The sequence below is a fragment of the Biomphalaria glabrata genome, chromosome 6, assembly GCF_947242115.1.
Source record: "Biomphalaria glabrata chromosome 6, xgBioGlab47.1, whole genome shotgun sequence".
Classification (NCBI taxonomy): Eukaryota; Metazoa; Mollusca; class Gastropoda; family Planorbidae; genus Biomphalaria; species Biomphalaria glabrata.
In genome coordinates, this window is record NC_074716.1 from 41447325 (window position 1) to 41471979 (window position 24655).

General features: G+C 36.0%; 2 protein-coding genes across 2 annotated transcripts in view; one reads left to right on the forward strand and one right to left on the reverse strand.

Annotated features, from left to right (window-relative positions):
- The window catches only part of LOC106073444 (phospholipase D1-like), a 79356-nt gene that overhangs the window by 25286 nt on the left and 29415 nt on the right, over positions 1-24655 (reverse strand). Inside the window, exons 2-12 of the mRNA XM_013234006.2 lie at positions 21866-22031; positions 11200-11328; positions 10517-10655; positions 10215-10280; positions 9108-9265; positions 8582-8734; positions 7433-7582; positions 6784-6867; positions 6482-6563; positions 2196-2309; positions 1568-1710 (exon numbers count right to left, since the gene is read on the reverse strand). Coding sequence (XP_013089460.2) covers positions 1568-1710; positions 2196-2309; positions 6482-6563; positions 6784-6867; positions 7433-7582; positions 8582-8734; positions 9108-9265; positions 10215-10280; positions 10517-10655; positions 11200-11328; positions 21866-22031 — 1384 coding nt within the window. The remainder of the gene's footprint in view (positions 1-1567; positions 1711-2195; positions 2310-6481; positions 6564-6783; positions 6868-7432; positions 7583-8581; positions 8735-9107; positions 9266-10214; positions 10281-10516; positions 10656-11199; positions 11329-21865; positions 22032-24655) is intronic.
- LOC106073445 (uncharacterized) lies at positions 13804-15070 on the forward strand. Its single transcript, XM_013234007.2, has 2 exons — positions 13804-13964; positions 14077-15070. Exons 1-2 carry the CDS (start codon positions 13904-13906, stop codon positions 15003-15005), a joined length of 990 nt encoding a protein of 329 aa, XP_013089461.2. The 5' UTR covers positions 13804-13903; the 3' UTR covers positions 15006-15070.

Here is a 24655-nt window from a genome sequence, read left to right on the forward strand (position 1 = left end):
GTGTTTCCCAAAATGTTTTCAGTGGAACGCTAGGCCTGAAGAGGTGTTCCAAGAACTACTGGAATAATTAACTTGTAGGCCACCATGTGAATTTATCTCTCTAAAAAAAATAAGCAAAGTGTTCCGCTAAATGCTAAGAATGTGTGATGTATTCCGTTAAGGAAACAGTTTGGGAAACACTGGTGTAAAGCATGAGAGATTAGTGTTACACAAAGTTATCTGTTGATATTTCTATACTACTGAACAATGCTAACAATCTAAAGCATGAGAGATTAGTGTTACACAAAGTTATCTGTTGATATTTCTATACTACTGAACAATGCTAACAATGTAAAGCATGGGAGATTAGTGTTACACAAAGTTATCTGTTGATATTTCTATACTACTGAACAATGCTAACAATCTAAAGCATGAGAGATTAGTGTTACACAAAGTTATCTGTTGATATTTCTATACTACTGAACAATGCTAACAATCTAAAGCATGAGAGATTAGTGTTACACAAAGTTATCTGTTGATATTTCTATACTACTGAACAATGCTAACAATCTAAAGCATGAGAGATTAGTGTTACACAAAGTTATCTGTTGATATTTCTATACTACTGAACAATGCTAACAATCTAAAGCATGAGAGATAAGTGTTACACAAAGTTATCTGTTGATATTTCTATACTACTGAACAATGCTAACAATCTAAAGCATGAGAGATTAGTGTTACACAAAGTTATCTGTTGATATTTCTATACTACTGAACAATGCTAACAATCTAAAGCATGGGAGATTAGTGTTACACAAAGTTATCTGTTGATATTTCTATACTACTGAACAATGCTAACAATCTAAAGCATGAGAGATAAGTGTTACACAAAGTTATCTGTTGATATTTCTATACTACTGAACAATGCTAACAATCTAAAGCATGAGAGATAAGTGTTACACAAAGTTATCTGTTGATATTTCTATACTACTGAACAATGCTAACAATCTAAAGCATGAGAGATTAGTGTTACACAAAGTTATCTGCTGATATTTCTATACTACTGAACAATGCTAACAATCTAAAGCATGGGAGATTAGTGTTACACAAAGTTATCTGTTGATATTTCTATACTACTGAACAATGCTAACAATCTAAAGCATGAGAGATAAGTGTTACACAAAGTTATCTGTTGATATTTCTATACTACTGAACAATGCTAACAATCTAAAGCATGAGAGATTAGTGTTACACAAAGTTATCTGTTGATATTTCTATACTACTGAACAATGCTAACAATCTAAAGCATGAGAGATTAGTGTTACACAAAGTTATCTGTTGATATTTCTATACTACTGAACAATGCTAACAATCTAAAGCATGAGAGATTAGTGTTACACAAAGTTATCTGTTGATATTTCTATACTACTGAACAATGCTAACAATCTAAAGCATGAGAGATTAGTGTTACACAAAGTTATCTGTTGATATTTCTATACTACTGAACAATGCTAACAATCTAAAGCATGGGAGATTAGTGTTACACAAAGTTATCTGTTGATATTTCTATACTTCTGCACAAACCTACTTGTGAAACTCATCATCCCATCTCCCATAGCAGAGATCTAGACCACCTGTGAAAGCAATCTGCTGGTCAATGATGACCAGCTTTTCATGATGTGCCCATAACAATACACCTTTACCTGGGATGTGGTCTGGATGGCGCAGCACCTGTGAAAACACTAATTTTTAGTAAAGGAGGATCATGTAAATAATTTAATTTCCAGAATTAGTGGCATACTTAAATGTGTAGATAACATAAGTATATGTAAACAGTTCTCCATCCAAATAAAAAATTGGGACTAAGCACTTGGTGTAAGGAACAAGCTATATGTTATAATTTTCTTAAACACATCTTTAATTCTTTAATTTAAGGACAAGTAGATTTGGCTTATGCAAACAAAATTTGGCTCATAAGAACAGTATTAAAAAAAATTAACTCATTGGTAAACTTCTATTTCATGTTATCAGAATTGAACTAGGTGCTTTCTATTTAAGAGTAGAATAATTATAGTTGGATACTAGATATTTTCCATGAAGCTCATAAAAAATCCAGATTTTTAAGAGAATGACAGTCACAAATAAAAAAAATAAAGGCTTAATCCTAATGTTCACTTGGGATTGTTCTTGCTAATCCAACCTGATCTATAACTGACCTTTATATTTTCAGGGCAGAGAGACATAAGTGTCTGTTTACTGTAAATACTTTTAATAGATAGAGCTGCTTCTATTTCTTTGTACAGAAGAACAAAAATCTTGACCCCTTCTTCCTGTTAGTAAATGTATGAAAACAAATAGAAGAAACTGTTACAAAAATAAAAACAATCCAAAAACAAACGTACATTAATTCATGGTATCAAAACAATACATGCTACTAAGTCCACAGAGAATACAATATGACGAGTTTTCCATAATGGTTCAGACACTAAAAGCTGCTGTAAAGAACAGTAACCACTTTATCCTTGAGACAGAATGTTTTTTCACAGTTCTTTAGGCACAGTGATCAGTTTGGTACAGCCCTTTTGGCACAGGACATTTTGATACTAAATGTTTTAGACACATTATACATGTTTATTTTATCATGTCTTTAAAACGATAGATAACTATACAATCTTCTATTTTCATATACACCTCACTAGCAGAGTGGTTAGAATGTCGCTTGAGGAGAGTTGAGTCATGAGTTAGAATTCTGGTCATTCCCCTTTTTTTTATATTACCTTTACCTCTCTTTAGTCTGTTGGACCGTTGGGGCACCAAGCAAGATTTGTCGACCGTCTTTCTCCATTCCTCTCTGTCTTTTGCCTTGTATAAAACCACTATCAATGGTAGGCTCGTCCATTCTTTTATGTTGTTTTATATAAATACTTTTAAAAAATGATTATGGTAAAATTCACCCACTTATCCCTTTCTTTCTCCCCCTCCCATTTTCCCAAGTGATCCAGATAAATGATAGGATCATAGCGTGTTGAAAAAGCCAAAAGCATTAAATAGTGCTAAACAAAAACAATTGGTAAATATATTTCTAAATGCACAGATCTATTATAAACCTAATTACACAGCTGATCCAAACTAAATGATACAACTACACTTAATATAAACTTTTTTTTTAAAGTTTTTTTTTAGGTTTTTCTTGTTTCCCAAATACATTTTGACTTACAGTCTGTTGTTTAATTATTGTTATTTCCCTTAACATCCTAATGTTGTGAGGGTATTAATATTGTCCAAAAACAAAACTGAATCAATGATTAAAAAAAAAAGACCTGATGGATGACATCCTGTGCATTTCACACACCTCGGGGAGGGGGGGACATGTCAGTATCATGGTATCAGGTAGGAATCTTACCTGTCATAGTTTGCACTACGTATTCATTACATTGTCAAAATGTTTATTTAAATTTTCTTCTTTAATTTGGAAAAAGGAAGGAAGATTGTACATACTATAGTATAGTACAGTAAAAAAAAGAAGTTTATTATAAAAAAGCTTTTTTTTTTTTTTAATTATAGTTAGTACTTCTCATGCCAAGATGGCTTGTGCTAAAATGACAAAACAGCAGCACCAAAATGTCTGTACCACTTTATTCTATCCACACCTAAGTAATATTTTCCTGTCATACAAAACTTTTATCCAAAACACTTCTCATTGTCTACATAATTCTTGCAAAAGAAGCCTGGACTCTTCACGAGGAATGGTGACAGATTACGCTGCCTATTTCTCCACCCTCAACTTTGTTCAAAAAGTCACTCATAATAGAGTATTTTATTTTTATACGTGGGCCAAATTTTCTATAAGTCACCTTTCTTACAGCAAGCGTCTAAGGCAGTGTTTCTCAAACTGTGTGCCGCGGCACACTAGTGTGCCGCCGAAGATTTGCAGATGTGCCGCGGGAGTTTTCAGAACGTTACACATGCCTGCCTACTATTACATTTTTATTTTACGTTGTGACGACATCCCCACTCGCAACGACCAGTAATAGTAGTGGATCGCTCCATAGTGACGGAAAGAGGTGTTAGCTATTCAGGTTATGGAATTGTCCACTATACATATATTATTATAATGACTCAAATGTAGGCCGACATAGCAGACGCACAGCAGTTCTCAAATTGGTAATGATAATAATAAGCGATGTGTTTCATGTAAATTGTTAAGGTGATTTAGGTGCCGCCGAAAAAGTTTTAAAAGTTCCTTTGTCAAATGATACTATCTCACGCAGAATTGAAGACTTATCGTCAGATTTACAAGATCAAATCTGCGAACACTTCCACGTGACTGACGATTAAGTGTCTCTGCTGTGGTCTCTTCAAGTTGATGAATCCACTGACGTTAGTGGCAAAGCCCAGATGCTAGCTTTTATTCGATTCATAAAGGATGAAAAATGTGTCAACGAATTCTTATTTTGCAAAGACTTTCCAACTACAACCAAAGGCGAAGATATTTTCAAAGTGGTGAACGAAAACATTCAAACTACAGTGGAAAAACTGTCAGCGTTTGCACCGATTGCTGTCCTTCCATGCAGGGAAATAGAAAGGGATTCATCACTCTTGTGCGTCAAGAAAATCCAAAAGTATTAGTTGTTCACTGCATGATCCACAGAGAAGCTCTTGCCTTCAAATCTTTGCCAAAATATTTGATGTCTGTTCTGGATCAAGTGATTGAAGTTGTAAACTTCCTCAAATCTCGACTGCTTGCATCCCCACTTTTCTTTGAGCTTTGTGAAGCAATGGATTCAGACTACAAATGTCTCCTGTATCACACCAACGTTCATCGGCTCTCCAGGGGAAAAGTGTTAAAGTGTGTCGTCCAACTCAAGGCTGAGCTGATTTCATTCATGGAGGCTGAAAAAAAAATTTTGGATTTTCTACTCATGACGAGATCTGGTGGGTTAAGGTGACATTTCTCTCCGATTTATTTGACAAATTAAATTCATTGAATTTAATTCTTCAAGGACCATCCGAAACCATCATCACTACATCCTCAAAACTGAAGTCATTTGGTGAAAAATTGATTGTCTTTGTGGCAAAGTAAGATCTCGAAAGGAGTCTTCGACTGCTTTCCTACTTACAATGAATTTGCTTCAAATAAAGAAATCACCCCTGAAATTCTGGACACTTTGACACACCTGCAGTCAGCATTGCAGCATTACTTTCCAACAGTTGGAAGTAATGAGTATGAATGGGTCAGCTATCCATTGGAAACAATGAAGCTACAAATCTTACAACTGAAGAAGAAGAGCAGCTCATTGATTTAAAAAATGATGCATTTCTTAAGTCAAGTTTTGCCTAGAAAAGTCTGGATGTGTTTTGGATATCAATCAACACGTTATATGCTGCAATCAGTTCAAAAGCAATCAAAATAATTCTTCCATTTGCATCTTCATGTTTTGTGAGTTTGGATTTTCAGCACTCAAGTCTAAGAAAATAGAGACTTCTTACAATAGACAATGAAATGCAAGTTTGTTTGTCGATTTTGGAGCCTCAATTAGATCGCATTTGCTCTCAAAAACAGGCACACCCTTCACATTAAATGTAATACATAAAAACAGGTAAAATCTTTTTATTATAAAACAACTGTTGCTCTTCGTGGTTTGCCGCGAAATTTTTGTAGTTTTTTTATTGCGCCGGCAGACAAAAAAGTTTGAGAAACACTGGTCTAAGGAGTGAACTCAGTTAAATATATCTTACAGTAAGTCCACACAATACCACATGTCTTTAATTTACAGTTTTGGGAGCATGGTTACATATTGTTATAAACCTGGTGGTGGTACAGATGGGGGTAGTGGTGTGTGTGTGTAGTCAGCCAAAGCAAATCGCCCCAGGCCAGTGCTAGACGAGCGGTCAACCGTGACAAGTTACGACGGTCAGCCGAGAAGAGTGTCAACATGATGGTTCGGGAAGGATCAACGTCGTGAACAGAGCTCAGGAGCGTCACGAGGGATGTAATCATCTGACCACCCAGAATGGTCGAGCGACGTTCTGTCCGGTTCTAGAGGCCAGCAGGGACCCTATATAAAGAGCGAAGGTATCAGAGACCAGTCAGTCACAACTTCCCGATCTACGGTTCGTTACAACGGCTCAGTACAAGTCCGAGACGAGACAGAGAGACCAGTGCAAGAGTTGATACAGCGGAGAGATATTTGTACAGTCTTGTGTTACGTGCTGCCAATTGTACAGTATTGGCTTTTATTTATTGACATTAAACTATTACGTTATTTTGAAGGCCAGAGTTGTCAAGTTCTTTAAGTTGGTGGTGTCGTTTGGTGCAATTTGCAGCGAGCCTAGATTGGGAGATTCGTAACAATATATATGTTGTCACAGCACTCAGTGCTACCCCACCATGCATAGCAGTACTATATCCTTGACCTCAGAAGGCAGCCAAACCAACATGTCAGTAATGTCAGTAATATCCTCCAGGCTGACAATAACAGGAACAAGAAAAGATACTTACTGCTTTTCTCTTCAATATAACATCAAGCCTCCACTTATCACCATCTACTATTGGTCTCTTCAGGTAGATTTCAGGACTCAGCCTAGAGTAAAGAGTAAACAATAAAAAAATTAAGCAAATTTAATATGATTAGTTTGTAAATCTATCACTTAATGGACAATAGAGCTCGATATTCAAATGATTAGTCAAACCACTTAGTATTGAACTATATAGGGCATTTAATAGTAACAGTGATTCACACATAACTCTTTACTTAGGTCCAAGCTCTTCACTTCAAATAATCTCTTTAAATGGTAACTTACCACCAGTCTGTTATATAAATTTCCTCTTTGGCTTTTTCCAGAGCATCTGCCACTGCCTCAAAATAACTTCTGCCATCTACAAACCTTAGAGAATAAACAAAAAAAAAGAAAGTATAATTATCTACAAAAAAAAAAAAAAAAAGATATGGTGGTAGTAAATTGACAGCTAGTAGGCCTATACTGAGAATATAGTAGGCTATTGATTCTCCACTGGTAATTAAGCTTTACAAATCAAATTACACCAAAATAACCAGGTGGCTGTTTCAGAATTTACTACCTTTTTGACTTTAATTTTCATAAAATTTACCTTAAAAGTAAAAACAAAACAAACCAACATAGTAGACCTATTAAAGAAACATTTTTTAGGAATTTTTTCAGTACTGGTAACAGAAGAAGAATGTCTACTAGCTAACACATGATTAAGGGAACCATATAGACTGCCATTGATATTGATACCAGCCAGAATTAACAGAATAAGATGAAAAAATGTGTAGCAAAAAAACCCTCTGAAAATAACATAACATGACAAAGACATATTCAGCATTTTCATTTGATCTAAGCTCTTTTATTTTATTAATTTAGTACTGTTTTACTACATGGAATGCAGGCTAAAGAAAAATTATAACAATAGCTTTTCATTTGGGCTCACCATCTTGCATATGTGTTTTCTCTGGCTGGTGCAAACGAACCAAATCTATTTTTCTGGATGTAGTCTATGGCTTGCCTACTTGCAACATTCTGAATTTGCTCCGCCCACTCTTTTGCTTTACGACTTGTCCAGCATTTAATGAGAAGTTTTCTGTACATGATGTAAGAGAAGCTTGATTATACATAGTGTGAATTATTTTGATCTAAATGAATACAAATCTGCAGGGTGGCCACCAGAGTTACATAAAAAATGTTTATTTTATGATACAATTTAACATTTGATTTCAATTTAAAAGAAAATAGGTCTCCACCAGCAGCACTAGCTAAGTTACTCCCTGAGAATAACCCTGCATAGAAAGAGTTAAAGAATGATATCTTAAATTAATAGTTTAGTATAAATAGTTGAACAAAATGATTTCCATGACTCATTGAACAAAGTTCACATGTTAATTTTTTTAAATTTATAAGTAAATATGTGCAATTTAAATATGGTTTATAATGAGCTGTGACAAGAAAAACATAAAAAATACTTTATTAAAAAACAAAACTTATATTAAGTGTAATTGTATCAATTAGTTTGGATTAGTCTTGTGTGTGATTGACCTAGACATATAAATCTGTGCAATAGAAATTGTTTTTGTTTAGCTTTCTCAACGTGCTATGATCTTATCACTTGTCAGGACCAGTTTTGAAAAGAGGAGAGAAGAAGGGGGTATCTTGATGAATGTTTACATGATCGTTTTTTAAATGCATAAAAAAAATGTTTAATCAGGGCACAAGATTCCTTAAGGGAACAAAATAAACTTATTTGACCACATCTGTCAAGTACAATTTCTTTTCCTTGTTCAAGATACCAATCAAAATAATTAATTACCAATAGTTAATTAACTAATTGGTTACTTTTTTTTCTATAGATTCTTGAGTTGTCAGGTTAAAGAAATAATTGTGCAAAATTTAAGCTTAATCCGAGAAAAGGTGTGGGAGAAATTATGTGTACTAACTTTTTACCATTCCGACAGACAGAGTAAGTTGATATAAGCTTTGTAAAAAAATATTACTAAATAAGTCCCATCACATCAGGCAATGCTAAAAATGTGTACTTTTTGTTCTTGTTTTATTTGTTATGAGCTTGCAGTATTTCAAGAATCACCTGCTGAGATTCTCAATGAGAATGGCGTGATTCCTGCCAGTGTTAGACAAGCCATGTTTGACAGAGAAGGCTGAGTCCATGAGAAGCACATCACTGATGTGGCCATCCTCTGGGCGTACATAGAGAAGAAAATTATCTTTTACCACCAGCCACCTAAAGAGAGAAACCAACAAAATATTCAGCATTCTTGACTCAAGGATTCTAAAATTGCTTCAATTTTTCCGGCTTAATTTTTGCCAGAAATGTTCACCAAATCTACTAATGATTATAGGTTATGTTAAAACATTTCTTTTATTTCAAAGAAAAGTTGAATTTTCTCTTTTTGTTTTTTGGAAAGTTTACTAAATGCATCAAATACTAAACAGTTCAGCTTATTTATTTAAACCATTCACCTTTCAAACAAGAACTACATCAAGAACAAAGTATATTTAAAATAAAATAAAATAGTAGAGAGTAAGTATCTGATTGCCTTAAGACAATATAAAGTCAAATACAACAGCACATAAGACACTGATGTCAACACTACCTTTTATTCCAAGTGCCAGCAAAGTGAACATTCTGTAAGCAGCCACAACACTGGATGTTGATTCTTCTGCCGCCAGAACATTTTTCTATCAGACCTTCCTTACCTTTGATTCCCAGCTTGTTCACAAATGACAGATGACTAACTTCAAAAAACTTCAGCTAGCAGAAACAATGACATAAGCCTAGATTAATAAAGCTATTGATTTGAATTATCTCTGGTATAAGACTGAAATCATTGGAGTTGGCACTTAGAACCAGTTAAATGTTAATCAACTAGACCAGTGTTTCCCAAACTGTGTCCCCGCAACCCTAGTGTTCTGAGAGGACTGAATAGGCGTTTCACAAACAACTGAAATAGTTAACTTGTAGGCCACCATGTGAATTAATTCTCTAAAAAAAAAACAGACAAAGTGTTCTGCTAAATGCTCAAAATATGTGAAGTGTTCCATAAAGTTACAAGTTTGGGAAACCCTGAATTAGACCTTCAAAGAGTTTATGGTCGTGGAGGTGGGGAGGGAGGGATTCAAAACTTTCTGTCAAATTTAAACCTAAATTAAATATTTTTAATATAATTTTAATGTTTTAAACAAAATAACAGTATAACTATAAATGACAAAAAATGTTAGGGTTAATTATTTTTTTTTATTGTGTAAGTAGTTTCAATACTGCATGATGGAAAAGGACATACTATTATTTACAAATCATCAGATGTTAGCGAGCAGTTTTGTTTTATTTTCTAAGCTTCAGTAGTTCCTTCAGAAATGAGATTAATACGTCCTAGTCTGAATCTCCTAGAAGACAACAGGGCATTTAAGCAAGTAGGATTTCAACTCAGGACAATTGTGATGACAATCTGAAGGGCATACCACATGATCAGCCATCTACCACTAAATGGCAATATAAAAAAAAAGGAAAAACATACACATCAAAAGCCTGATGAAACTGCATCAAACCTAATGAAGCCTGAACCAATGTACAGTTCTATCACTCTGATTAGGGTGTGGATTTTCAACTCAGTTGTGATATAATCAATATATCTCTCTCTCACTCATAAAAAAAAAAGTTCAGGTTCATTAAACATCTAAAAAAAAATATTTTATTACTCAACTGTTTCTGGGTGGTTTCTGTAGGACTTGCACAGGACAAGATTCTCAAGATACTCTTTTAGTTGTTTCTGAAATTTTATAAAAAAAAAAGACATTTAGATGCTACTCTCTTGTACAACTAGAATAGTGATGTCTCTTGCAAAGTGCTGCATTCAAAGGTGTTGGAGATTTTTCTAAATATCTAAAGATTTTTTTTCTTTTTTTGTTGGTTATATTTAGGTTACATTATAACATCCTAGTTAATTTTTGGTCAGAGAGACATGAACACTAAAAAAAAAAAAAGATGAACGTAAATAATACTTACAATTCTTGTGTCAATTTTATCTTCAGATACCAAAGCCTCTGGCCTTTTTGGAAGTCTCACAGTCTGCTGCTGCCGATCTTTCTGGCGCTTCTTGTGTCCACGGATGTCTTTCATGATGGTGGCCCTCCTCTCATGATAGCTGGTTACAGAAGAGATAAACCAGTGATAATGTAAGCTAGCAACAACCATGATAATTATTATGGATCCATGTGCACTATATTTGTACCTCAAACATTTCTTGCATTTCAGGATTGGCCATTGCCACCTCATTATTTGACTTTATTTGGCATGCATTTTTTTTTACTATGATGAATAGTGAGTTCTAGATACCAGGAAAATTCATTTCTGCAACAGAAAGAAAGTGAAGCTTACAGCTGGATAAGGAGTTTCGAGAAAACTATCGAGGACAAAGAAACAGTAAACCACATTCTTTACAAATGTTGCGTTCTGCATGAAGGGCGATCAGGAGAAGGATATGAGAGAGAGAGAGAACTGGTCCATGGGCAACAATGGGCCTGTCCTTGTATAGGGACCGTAATACTCCCTGCCCGCTTCCTTTCACATGCCTGAAGGGAGTAATCGCAGCAAGTTTTGTTTACTGATAGGGATAGGGATGAGCGCCACTGGTGAAAACTTGAGAAACATTGCCATAACAGTAAATCAACAAGAGACAACAAACTAACTTTTTGTTTGGCAAGGGCATCCTGTATTTGGCCAGGAAGAAGGCCAGTGAGTCATGAAGCTGCCTGAAGTGCTTGTACCTCCTGAGGATAGTCCATTCAAAGTCTCCATGTTTCACTTTGATCAAGTACCTGGATAAAAATAAAGCACAGAAGATAACAGACTTGGCTAATTACATAGCAATTAACTCTATCAAGTGAATGAAAATATTTGAAATTTTCAGTAATAATGTTTAGTGACAAGTTACCTTTATGCACAAAAAGCCAAGAGAACCTTTATAACTATGAACTTTTAATTATATATTGGACATGGTGGGACAGGGCACATGGACTCTCACCCTAAGGAACAAGGTTTGAATTTTGGAAGTAGTTAAGGAATTAAAATGGTGATGAGAATATTCCTGGATATACTAACGAATAACCAACATTTATGAGGTGAATAGAAATAGGTGACCATTGTGCTGGTCAAATATTAATTTGGCCTCAACCAACTTTTTTATTAACCTGCTTACAGAATCTTATGTATGTTGATATCTTTTCTTGTTTCATATCTTAAAATATTTTTGCCCATTGTTTTTGTTTAGCTTTTAGCTTCTCAACACGCTAAGATCCTATAACTTGTCTGGATCAGTTGTGAAAGGAGGAGGGAAGAAGGGGTATCTTGGTGAATGTTTACATGATTGTTTTTTAAATCCATTAAAAAAAATTTCACTCAGGTCTCTAGATTCCTCAAGGGGACTAATTCAACTTATACCCCCACATCTGTCAAGTATGATTTCTTTCCATTGTTCAAGATACAAAACAAAATAATTAATTACCAATATTTAATTAACTAATTGGTTTATTTTTTTAAATTGATTCTTCTGTTGTCAGGTAAAAGAAATAATTGTGCAAAATTTCAGCTTGATCAGAGATTATTGTTTTCGACAATAAATATTTGATCAAAGTTTCAACTTGATCCAAGAATGGGTGTGAGAGAAATAACATGTACAAACTTTTTACTACACAGACAGACAGACAGTGATTTCATATAAGCTTTGTAAAAACTAGTATGGACCTTTTTTAAATTTCAAAATAAGATGTTAGAAATGTGCTTGGAGGGTCAGTTTGTTTATTTCATATAGATATATACATGCTGAAGATATCTTTAACCCTGAAATGACACTTCAGTAACTATTTCTTGTCATATGAACATTTCTTCCAGCTGCTTCACAAAGAAGAGCATACAAAATATTGCAATGAAAATGTTTACAAAAAGCTGTTTCACAAAAACACTTTATATGAAAATGTTACAAATTAAGCAAATGAATGTTTAATATAAACATTAAAGCCAGCACTCTACATGTATGCCCTGGCATCTAGTTTATTGATGATGAAAAATGAATTACCCAGACCCCTGGAGGATGCAGTGTGTCAAACAATGAGTTTTTGTCAAATGTCAAACTGAAAGGATCACAAGTATTTCTAGGTGTCATGAGGTCCCAGGGAGATAACTCCATGTCAGCTTTTAAACAGACCAGATGAGTACCGCTGTGTCGTGCAGCATCATAAAGGGCGAGGGGGGGGGGGAGGAGGACTCATTGTCATAATGCACTTCAATTTTCTTATGTCTGGAACTTAACAGTGGCATTCATTTGTGAGCACAGCCATGGAGCCTCAGGGGACAGTAATAGAGTTCAGGGGTGGGGTGGGGGCTGATGCAGTTAAAAGTCGAAGATAAAATGAGACTTAACTATCTCTTGACAAGTACAGATGATGCACAGCGGTCACTTAGCTTCTTGTGAGTTTTGTGTCTGGTTGGGGGGGTGAAGTAATGCCCTATGATATATTTATGATATATTTAACCAGATTACCAAGAAAAGTAAGACAATGCAAAAAATGTTTTGCAAAATATTATTCAGCTATATATCTCTAAACCCTCCCTTTTTCTGTAACCCGTTGGTTCAGCAATGCTCACTCCTTTACAACCTCTTTCCATGTCTCTCCTTCTGCAGTTCTCAAAGAAACTGGGACGGATGAGCTTATCTCATTTTTGACATCATCCACGTCACCCTAACAAGAAACTAGTTGAAATGTTAGTCTACTGTATATGTCTATAAAGTCAGTCACTCTAGCAACACACTAGTTGAAATGTTAGTCTACTGTATATGTCTATAAAGTCAGTCACTCTAGCAACACACTAGTTGAAATGTTAGTCTACTGTATATGTCTATAAAGTCAGTCACTCTAGCAACACACTAGTTGAAAGCCTGGCCTATTGAATGCCTCTAACATAAACAATATTATAAAATCGCCACTAATACAGTAATATTCTAGTTTCTCCTCTCCATTTGTTTCTGCTGCTGTTTTTTTTTTTTTTTTTTTCAAAAATTAAATACCATAGAAACTGTTCTAAACTAACGATATCATATATTTATTTAGCCTGCATGCATTATCAACTAGTTTGCCATATTTTGAGTCGTCAAAGTAATCAATGTTTCTCTTAGTAATAAAGCTAGACAATTATCTATTATATCATGATGAGACTTCAAAGTAAGTTAGAATGTCGTGTAATTCAAGTTGTTTTTTTAATCAAACTTTCATTAAAGTCACGGAGTGTGCCAATATTTTCTTGATGCCATCTGTCAGATTCTCAGGTCAAAGGTTAACTATTTAACTTCTTATCTACAAGTAACTGTCAATCAGCTTACATGTAGACATTCTAACAATGGGGTACTCTATTGGCTGTACCGTTATTCTTCTGTGTGCAGTGTGGCTAACACAAACAGGTAAGAAGAAGATATATATTTGTTAAATACCTTCAGCTAGTAAAACGTGATTTCGATCTACTGTCTGTACCTTGCTTACATCTAATGAGACTTGCGACATATGTATTTACAGATGCCGTGTTCGACGTCTGGCTGGCTCCGACACAACTCCAGTATGGCCTCACCGAGAGCTTCTACGTGAACTGCTCGTTTGAGCGCGGGCCCTCCTCTACCATGATCAAACCCTTGGTCCTGACCATTCAGAGGAAAACTCTGTTCGACCAGGACTTCAAAAATCTGGCCACCATAGACGACAGCGCCGGTGGCCACGTGACAGTCGTCACCACCGACGACGTGAAAACGGCGGCCGTCATCAACGAGAACGACGTGTCCTTCCTCAGCCTGACCTGGAGGTTCCCCATCGAGTTGCAGGCCGGGGCATACAGATGTCAAGCCAGAGGTCTCGACAGCTCAAACGGGCTAGTCGTACTGGAGAAAGAGGTTTCCGTGACTGGGACTTTCCCGGCAACGGATTTGCTAGTGAACAAGATAGTGGAGCTGGACACCGCAGCCAGGCAAAGGGAAGACGCTCTTTACTACGAGATAGAAAGGCTTGAGCGTCGCCTGAGTATCACTAAGAACGTCCTGTTCGCCGAGGCCTTCACCTTCAATACCAAGACCTACTACCTGTCCAGAGTACACTTCAGCACAGAGGACGAGGCCATCGCAGCCTGCTCCGTATTTAGGGGATACCTCGCAGAGCTGAACAACGCCGACGAGCACCTCGCCCTTACGAGGCACCTCCAGGAGACGTTGGGTTCGAGTCTTGGTGGCGCTATCGACGCAGTGGTGGTGGGAGGATCCGACGAGATGAGGGAGAATCAATGGGTGTTCCAGTACTCGGGCAGGCCGGTGACGTACTCAGACTGGGCGCCCGGAGAGCCTAACGATGGCAACCTCTACAACTGTTTGGCCCTCTGGAGAATGAGTAACTTCAAGTATACGGACTTCCCTTGCACCAACGCTAATTACAGAGCGCTATTTGTATGTGAAACGATTTGAATGACACATGCGAAGAAGCTTAAAATCCTGTGTAAATAAAGTGTTGGAATTCATAACCTAAACAACTAGTTGAGCCTTTTCTTTTTATAATCAGTCAATGAGATACAAATAAATAAATAAATAAATAGAATCATTAAAGATAAGTATGCGCATTAATAAATTACTTGGAATTTGGAACAATAAATACAAATACCAACGTGTGTTACTATTGCTATTTAGTTCTGAATAGTAAAAATCGCTGCGTGTATATAAAGATTATAAGTCTAGTCCAAAGTAGTTCTAAAGGACATTCACGACTATAGGCCTCTATATTTCCATTATTATCAGCCATCCGAAGATATGCAACCCACGTTAGAGCCAGCCTGGTAAGCTATAGAATACTCACTTCTATGAGATTATCATTGCACAGACACACACCAAAAAAAAAAAAAAAATGAAATTAAGACATCCAGATGACCATAAAGTAGTGGTCCGGGTAGTCACGGACCATAAAGTAGTGGTCCAAGTGGATGGTAACCTTCTACATTTTTTAACCTCCATCAGATTTCTGAAAGTCGAATTCCAGTTGAGACTATTTCTCTAGAAACCCTAAGAAATGGACGATTTTTCTGTTTGAAGTGTTTGCAAGCAAAAGGGTAACATTTTATTTTTGCTTTGAAAAGGCTCTAAACCTAGTATACTAGAGCTAGAGGGTGAGTCCGTATAATCCCGGGGAAACCTTTCATTTTTATTCCTTATAACACATCTAATGTGAGGGTGTCCGCCAAACGGCCAATGTGTGGAATATGATAGGCTAAGGCTTTCTTACACCCCCGCGAGTGCAATAAACTCGGTTCCATTTGGTGGTACCCTGTTTTGTTCTGCTTCCAGATCAGCATATTTGTCGCTAGCAAACGTTTCCACTAGAGGGCACTTTGTGACTGAAAAGTCTTGTCCGGGTTTTCTTCCACCAGACATGTCTCCAACTCCAGCCAATTAACTTTACAGAAGCTTTGGTGACGAACGCAGTCACCATACTGAATAATGTCGAGCACTGCTGAACGTCCCACTTTCCCTCGTAATATAACTTACATAGTGCGGCTACACAACAAAATCCATTTGGGTTGAGAAAAAAACGTATTCATAAATACATCCACATCTATCATTAAGTAGCACTTATTCCCCTTATTTTGATATCAAACAAAGTAATTAATTATCAATAATTAATTAGCTTATTGATAAATTGTTTTAATGATTTAAGTTAGGTACAGTGAACAATTGTGCAAAGTTTCAACTTGATCCGAGAATGGGAAGTAGGAGAATACTCATATTCAAACTTTTTACCAGACAGACAGAATTGATATAAACTCTGTAAAAATAAATAAACTTTTCCATGGCTAACAAAACATAATTAAGAGATAAAACCAAGAAATAAGTCATTCTTCCTTAAAACAAATACCAACATTCACAATCCATGTCAAAGCGAATATTTCACAGTAAAATAATTAGGGATGCACCGGAAAGTAGCTCCGGCCGAATATTTGGCCTTTTTTCAATATTCGGCTCCGGCCGAATATTACTGCAGGATAGTTGGCCGAATAGTAAAAAGTACACCTTGTACTTATTTAATTAATTAATTATTAGTAACAATATTCGCAGCTGACCTCGTTTCCTTTACGATAATTGATGTCCATAACTACATAAGTTTATCTCTCATCCAGTCTCTCATTTGAACAAACATTCAGATAAAAAGAGACTAAATATGCTGTGGGTCCACAAAAGAGATTGGATCAGAATGCACTGATCATGATTACAGCATTTCATGCATTAGAGTGGAGCCTTCAGGGCACAAGACGTAGAGGAATACCAAAAAGAACGTGGCGACGCAGTATACTAGAGGAAGCCGAGAGGACAGGAAAGAGCTGGGAAGCCATTACAAAACTAGCAAGAAAACCGTGGAGAGTGGCGAGTTTTTCCATGAGGAACACAAAGGAAAGATGATGAGATGATGATGTTTATAGCATAAAAGTTGCATGAAAGTTACACTATACAAAAGTGGTTTTATTTTTAAATCTATAATTTAGGAAGTAACCCTGGGAAGGAATATAACTATAATAGAGAAACCTTATGGGTGCGGGGAATGGTGTGAGGAGTTTAGTGATATTTAAATGTTATTTGTTTCACCTCCCTACAAACCCAAATGTTCAGTAAAAAAACTCACAGATACTTTACTACTACAATAACTACAGCAACAGTGTCAAACTAACAATAAAAAATAAAACAAATCGCCAAGCTTAGCCTCATCAACATGGCTAATCAGCTCATAGTGGACAGGAAGCTGTAGACGAGACAAATCCCAAACCGAACTAATCTCTATCTTCACCAACACGGAGATGATGCATTATAAATAAACAGGGGAGACCAGCAAGTCGCTGAATTGCAAATAGCAGCAATCTGTCAGGTGAAATCTCTTGGGGACAATAAACTTCGCGTACGTCTCACGCTAAGTTTTTTTTATTTTTTAGTTTTTGGTTATGTGAATACATGTGCTGACGAACAAGAGAAGGGACAAAGTGCCCACTCTTACTTTCTCTCAATAACCATAACCATATCTCTCTTTCTCTTTCCCCATCCAGTTCTCTAAATATATATGTCTTTTTTTAAAACACAGAAAATCGAAGGGCATTCCATGTTCAGAATGTGTCACCTTCTCAAGTCAACACTGAAGTAACTCTTCTTTTTCACGATCACACAATCAGATAAAACACAGCGGCCACCACCACTTTCTTTAAGGACTGATTAGCCTGCTTGTGAGTCTTGGACGCTGAGTGCAGAGCTAGAGAGGAGGATCCTAGCAATGGAATTGAGATACTACAGAAGGATCCTAGGTATCACATTAAAAGAAACCAAGAGATTAGAGACAGGGTTACTGTAGCAATTGGACCCCATGATGACCTGCTAACTATCGTAAAAAAAAAACGCAAGCTAAAAATCTATGGCCATATACCATGATCTTCGGGGCTCGCAAAGACCTTCCTTCAGGGAACAGTACCAGAAAAAAGAAGAGGCAGAGAAAGCGATGGGAGGACAACATAAAAGAATGGACTGGCCTGTCATTGAAATAGGTTCTAAATAAGGCAAAAGACAGAGAGGAATGGAGAAAGACGGTGGACGAATCTTGCATGGTGCCCTAACGGTCCAACGAGACTAAGGGATAGGTAAAGCCTGATATAGTATTATAAATTCAGGAGTTGTAATTATAAGTCTTCAATATTATGTCAGCGAAAAAAAAATGTCCAGGTTTTTTTTTTTGGTTAATGACCTAGATTCTCAGTTATCAGCAATGATTGGTTCACATGAGATGATAGATATTAGCGGATTCTTTGTGAGTTTTGACACAAATAAACTTAAAAAGAAATGAGCCTCGGAACAAGTCTAAGAATTGAAAGTCACAATACTTATAGGCCAAATTACTGCTTTAAATTACACGAACCAACTATCTATCGTTCTACAAGGTTGTTTTTCCTTACATGATATCCGAGGTGATCTTAGAAAGTACCAAAGACAAACTTTTTCATACAGGAACTGTGGCCAAATGTTCCTGTCCAGACTGACCAGTTCAATCACACTAGATTCTGCCCAGACTCAGTGGAACAAATAAAGGTTAGTCAATCAAGCCGGAAGTCTTCCTCTGTAATTTCTGCCTTCAGAAATGTAATTTTTTATAAGAAAAAAATCTATGTCTGCGCATACTAACGGAAAAAGGCCGACTAAAGAAATCTCCCTTCGTTTTAAAATGTCTGGAACTATGTCCACACGTTACGTAACAAGCTTAGCAAGTGACAAAAAAAAAGATCCTTTTAAATATTAACTATAAAAGTACTCAAATAGCAGCAAAAGAAGATAGCTTTTGTAGACTAAAAGCTTTTGTAGACAGATTAGTTAACACTCATACAGTTTGAAGAAAAAAAAATCCTTTATTTCGCATTTCAAAAAGCCCATCCCTATGGAGTTTATGGACATTATTTGAACATTGCTAATTTCTTTACGATTGTGATAGAAATGTTTGAAAATTCCTTTTTTTTCTCTCTATTACATTGTTGTTTTTTAAATCCTGTTCATTTTATAAGTGCTTCAATCACAGTTCAATGACATAAGAAAAGTCTATTAAGTCTCACAAGAAACTAAATAGTCAAGGTACCATTTGAAAAGTATTTGGGGCAATGGTCTACACTCTAGTGCTGTCTGAGGGGTTGGAAAGAAATCAAATTGTTTGTACATAACATTGTGCGCTGCTAATCATAGTGTCAAATATCATTCAACTGAAGGAGTCGTTGTACTAAAGTTCTATTCGGTTTATTTTTTGAGGCCCTGGTAAAGAAAGATTGCTCAATCGTGTTTAGATCTCAGAAAGTAAAAAGCTGTTGCTGATGCAAATTCACCTTCGCTTATATAGTGTTTAAAAAAAGACAAACTGATATGTTTGGTGTTCTGAACACTAACTCCCCGAGCAAGCTACCCTGCTTCATAGTGGCGCCCGGGTGGAAACGATCGTAGTAGGAAACGATTAGGCTAATGGGTAGCAAAACAAGACTCCCGTGGGGGTGCCTTAGGGGGTGCGAGAGCATCCTCGTTGCGCTGTGCGGAGTTGTAAAAAAGCTCCCACAACCTTGTCACAATCCAGGCGCCGTTCCTCAAGGGGCCGTTACATAAATGGCGTGTCCTGCACGCTTAGCCTGGTATAGAAAAGGAAAATGGCAGGGATCCCTGTGCACGCGGTCTCTGGCCGCGAGTCTGGCACACCGGCAGACTGAACAGTGTACACTGTTCTCATTCAGGCCGGTGAAAGGGAGCTCTTGTTCACTTTTGCTGACCTGGAGTTCCAAGAGCCGAAGGCTAAACTCTACCTGACAGTTTCAATAAAAAGAAGAAATAACACTAACTCCCCCCCCCCCCCCATTTCCTACTTATTAAAATTTAGCATGCAAACCATTTTTAAAACAGAATTAGAAATCTTATATAATTGTAGTAAATCACAATCAAAACATGCACATCTCAATATATATAGTACATAGAAAGTTAAATCTGTTATATAGGGGAAACCACTGCTGCTGGCCTTCTGAAACTTACATCCTTGTAGCCTCAGCGCAAGCATGCCATTAATGCATAACATAGAAACAATGTCAAAACAAGATCGAAAAGGTATTTCGTGGCAATCAGCAGCCCGAATGCAACAGTGCCTGTGCTGTAATGGTCCTCGGGACTGTCAACAACAAAGCTATTGTACTCGTTTTACAAAGCCTCTATCAACTCACTCCGTCCGACTGTCCGGCTTGTAGACGCCCTTCTCCCACTTCCCATTCTCAGACCAAGTTGCATTTTGCACGATTATTCGTAGTCGATAACAATACACAAATCAAAAGAAAAAAAAAAAGCAAACAATTAGTTAATCAATTAGTGTTGATTAAATAGTTTTATTTGAGATAGACAGAGTTAAACCTTGCAGTATTGAGCAACATGACATTTTGTTGCGGTTCTTTCACCTTGAAAAGCTTTATTTTTAAAAGCTTTTTTTTTTCCTTTTTTTTTTTTAAAGATCAAATGTAGGATTATTTTTTGGGGCTCCTGTGTAACCCTAATTCCCTAAATGTCTATTATATATTCAGATAGTGTGAGGTATCCTGGTGATCACGTCTCTAGCAAAATGAGATTTTATCATTTCAGTTAAAAAAAAAAGGCAAATAATTTTTTAAACTGAGAGAGAGGTTTATATATATATATATATAGAGAGAGAGAGGTAGAGAGAGAGAGAGGTAGAGAGAGAGAGAGAGAGAGAGAGAGAGAGAGAGAGAGAAGAGAGAATTTGAGAGAGAGAGAGAGAGGTAAAGAGAGAGAGAGAGAGAGGTAGAGAGAGAGAGGGGTAGAGAGAGAGAGGTAAAGAAGAGAGAGAAGAGAGAATTAGAGAGAGAGAGGTATATATATATATATATATATATATATATATATATATATATATATATATATATATATATATATATATATATATAGAGAGAGAGAGAGAGAGAGAGAGAGAGAGAGAAGGCGATTATCGACAATAGAAAAAAATATCATTAGTATTTCAGTTGAATGGCTATAACTCAACTATTAATATAAAAACAAATAGATCTTTGTACAATAAGTCATGAAATAATTTTAATAGATAATACTCTTGTTGTTGTTTTTTGAGAAATGTGATATTTCATAAACAAAAGACTTAGTAAGATGAGTAAGGAGTAGAGTCAAAAGGCGTAAATAAAAAAAATAATATTAAAGACATTTTTAACATATCTGTAGACACATATTGTCTAAATATATAGATATAATTCAATAACACACACACACACAATTAAAATGATCCTCAGCGTCCAAACATTTTAATCAAGTATTCGAGCGTAAAGAAAAAGATTCAAATCTAAGAGTAGTGTTTTTGTCATTAATCGACAAATCCTATGCGGGCATTTTAAATTTGACCTTTCATGGGACAGAATATGGTATGCAAACTTTGCATGTATTCTTTTCTTCATGTAATCTCCAAATATTCAAGGTAGAAGGAAAGAACAAAGGGGAGGGGGAACAAGAACTCTGGCAGACTAACCGACAAATGCACTATGGCTAAGCCATTCGAAATAGGACCACAATGGCCAATAAGTACCACAATGACCTACTGACCACAGAAAACGCAAACTGTATGGCAATATAACGATGACGGACCTCCTATTGTATAAGATACTGGCCAGGGCGAAAGACACAGAAGAAAAAGACGTCGTCAGATCGTGCGTGGTGCCATAACAGGTAAAGAGACAGAAGAAGGCGAAGCGAAACGTAACACAGTCACGACTCACAGGTTAGGGTTGAGGACGTTAGATGCAGGCTGCCTGTCGTGTAACGTGATCTCCACAGTGATGGGTACGCCGGGGATCCAGCAGTTGTCACGCTGGCCGGAGAAAGGTACCGGCTGTCTAAAGACATCCTTGTACGGGATCAGCTTAGCTCCACTGGCGTCGGCATCTGAGAATCAAGTCAAACAAAAGTCAACTTATGAAAACTAACATTTGGCACATTATTATATTGAGGTTATACATTCGTCACTATTTCCGTGTATGGTTTACTTCTAAAATCAGTCTCTGAGTGATTTTACAAAAATACAGATGTGTTTATTCTGCTCCGTGAGTCAATATTTTCTGAATCGTACAACAAAAATATCTAGGTCCCTAATGTAACCACAGAGCAAAATTTAAAAAAAAATATTAAATACTTATTAGCTATAGAAGCCTTTCTTTTGGCGTCCTGGTTGTCCACTAAGTTCTCAATCACTTTGAGTTTCATTACAGACTAAATAGAAAACAATGAGCTGGTAGTGAGACCAATAGAAACTAATTCTGCAAACAGCATAACGTTATTAAGAACTTTTTCTTGAACAAACAAAAGAAAGGGGGAGAGGGAAGGGGGGAAAACGTTTTCCTTTCATGAGCTTAGCTAAAAGTAGAGCCACTCAGTAATAGCATCTTGTCAATCAGATCTAATCTCTTTGAGTTTACTTCATGCCTCTTTCATTCGGACTGAGTAGAATTCTTCAACAACACTAAGCAACAGAAAGTAAGTCTCACAAGAAACTAAATAGTTAAGCTACCATTTGAAAAGTATTTGGGGTAACGGTCTAGTGCTGTCTGAGGGGTTGGACAGAAATCAAATTGTTTGTATATAACATTGTGCGCTGCTAATCATAGTGCCAAAATTCATTCAACTGAAGGAGTCCTTGTACTGAAGTTCTATTCGGTTTATTTTTTTGAGGCCCTGGCTTGGTAAGGAAAGATTGCTCAATCATGTTTAGATCTCAGAAAGTAAAACCTGTTACTAATACGATTCTCCTTCATAAACATACTTTTTAACTTTAAAATGAAGACCATTTTTAAAACAAGATTAGAAGTCTTATATAGTTATAGTAGCACATAATCAAAGTATGGCAGACACGTATAAAAGATGAGTTAAATTTGTAATATAGGGGCAACCACTTCTGCTGGTTTTCAGAAACTTGCACTTCTGATGTTTCAGTGTAAGCATGTAGCTTATGAATAACGTAGAAACAATGTTAAAACAAGAACGAAGGGTATTTCGTAACAATCAGCAACCCGAATGTAACAGCACCTGTGATGTAATGGTCCTCGGGGCTTGTCAACAACAAACTTATTCTACTCTTTTTACAAAGCTTCTATCAACTCTCACTCCTGTCTGACTGGTACACGTTTCTTCTTCCAGTTTCTACACACAATTATTCAAAGTCGATAACAATACACGAATCAAAAGACAAAAAAAAAACAACAACAGTTAATCAATTAGTATTGATTAATTAGTCTTGTTTTATATAGAGAAACGGAGTTAAACCTTGCAATAAAGAGCAATATGGCATTTTCGTGGTTCTTTCCCTTTAATAGCTTTATTTTTTAAAAGTATTTTTATATGCTGCCTTTTTGTTTTTAGATGAAATGTAGGATATTCCTTTGGGGGCTCCTGTGTAACGCTAAATGTCTATTATATATTCAGATAGTGTAAAGTATCATGATGATCACATTTCTTACAAAATGAGATTTTATCATTTCCGTTCAATAAAAAGCCAAAGAATTCTTTACACTGAAAAGAGAGAGAGAGAGAGAGAGAGAGAGAGAGAGAGAGAGAAAGAGAGAAATGGTGATCATCGACAATAGATAAAATATTAGTATTTAAGTAAAATTATTTAAAAACTAATACCAGTACAGTAGTAATTAATTATAAATAGTACATTATCAGACATTCTTAACTAATGGTCAAATCGATGTTATTTTATCCCGTACAAGATTTTCAAGGGGACACAAATATGACATATTCAAGAAATCATTTTATTATAAGAATGACAGTAAACTTATAACTAATGAATGATAGATTTTAAAAATAGAATTTATTTTTACCCAGCCCAGATCCCCCCCCCCTCCCAACCCACCTCGAAAATTTTTTGGGTATATATATGTATACAATTCTATTCTATAAAAGATTCTATGTTAGTGATAGGCCGATCTTAACTTCGAAGATTGTGCGCAAAACGTTCCTGACTGTCAATTTATTAATTAAACTCTTTACTGAATATATTCGAAAATACCCGCTGACGTATGCGTTCAAGAGAGAATGATAGATTGTCTAGACCTCCAGACCAAATTTAATTAGAAGTGGACTATCATTTGAAAAATTATAACGGTCAAAGAGTTTTCCATGTGTGTCCAATTAACTAGCAATTCTTTTCACAAAGATATAAACTGTAAAACGTCTAAAAACATTGTTAAAGCCATTTTCGATATTCGAGTCCACCGAGGTTGTTTTTTTTTTATTTTTGAACCGATGACGAATTTGCAAGCTGATAAGAATAAATAAAAATAAAAAAAAATAATTTCGCCAAACCAAAATACCAAATAAGTTTCCTTTCCTAATTGGCAATGGTAGCTATTTAAAAATGTATCTTTAAGGCCAGGGCCTCAATACAAATCATATTTACATTTATTGCAATATAACCTTGTGCAAAATTGAGGTACCGATTGTCCAATTGATATGCCTAATCATCCTTATAAGACTTAAACACAGAAAATAGTGTGCATTACCATGCTTAT

Bases quoted from the DNA above. Each gene is read 5' to 3' on its own strand.
- LOC106073445 (XM_013234007.2), top strand. From the start codon at position 13,904: ATGGGGTACTCTATTGGCTGTACCGTTATTCTTCTGTGTGCAGTGTGG. The intron at 13,965-14,076 runs GTAAGAAGAAGA...ATGTATTTACAG, and splicing joins AGTGTGGCTAACACAAACAG to ATGCCGTGTTCGACGTCTGG.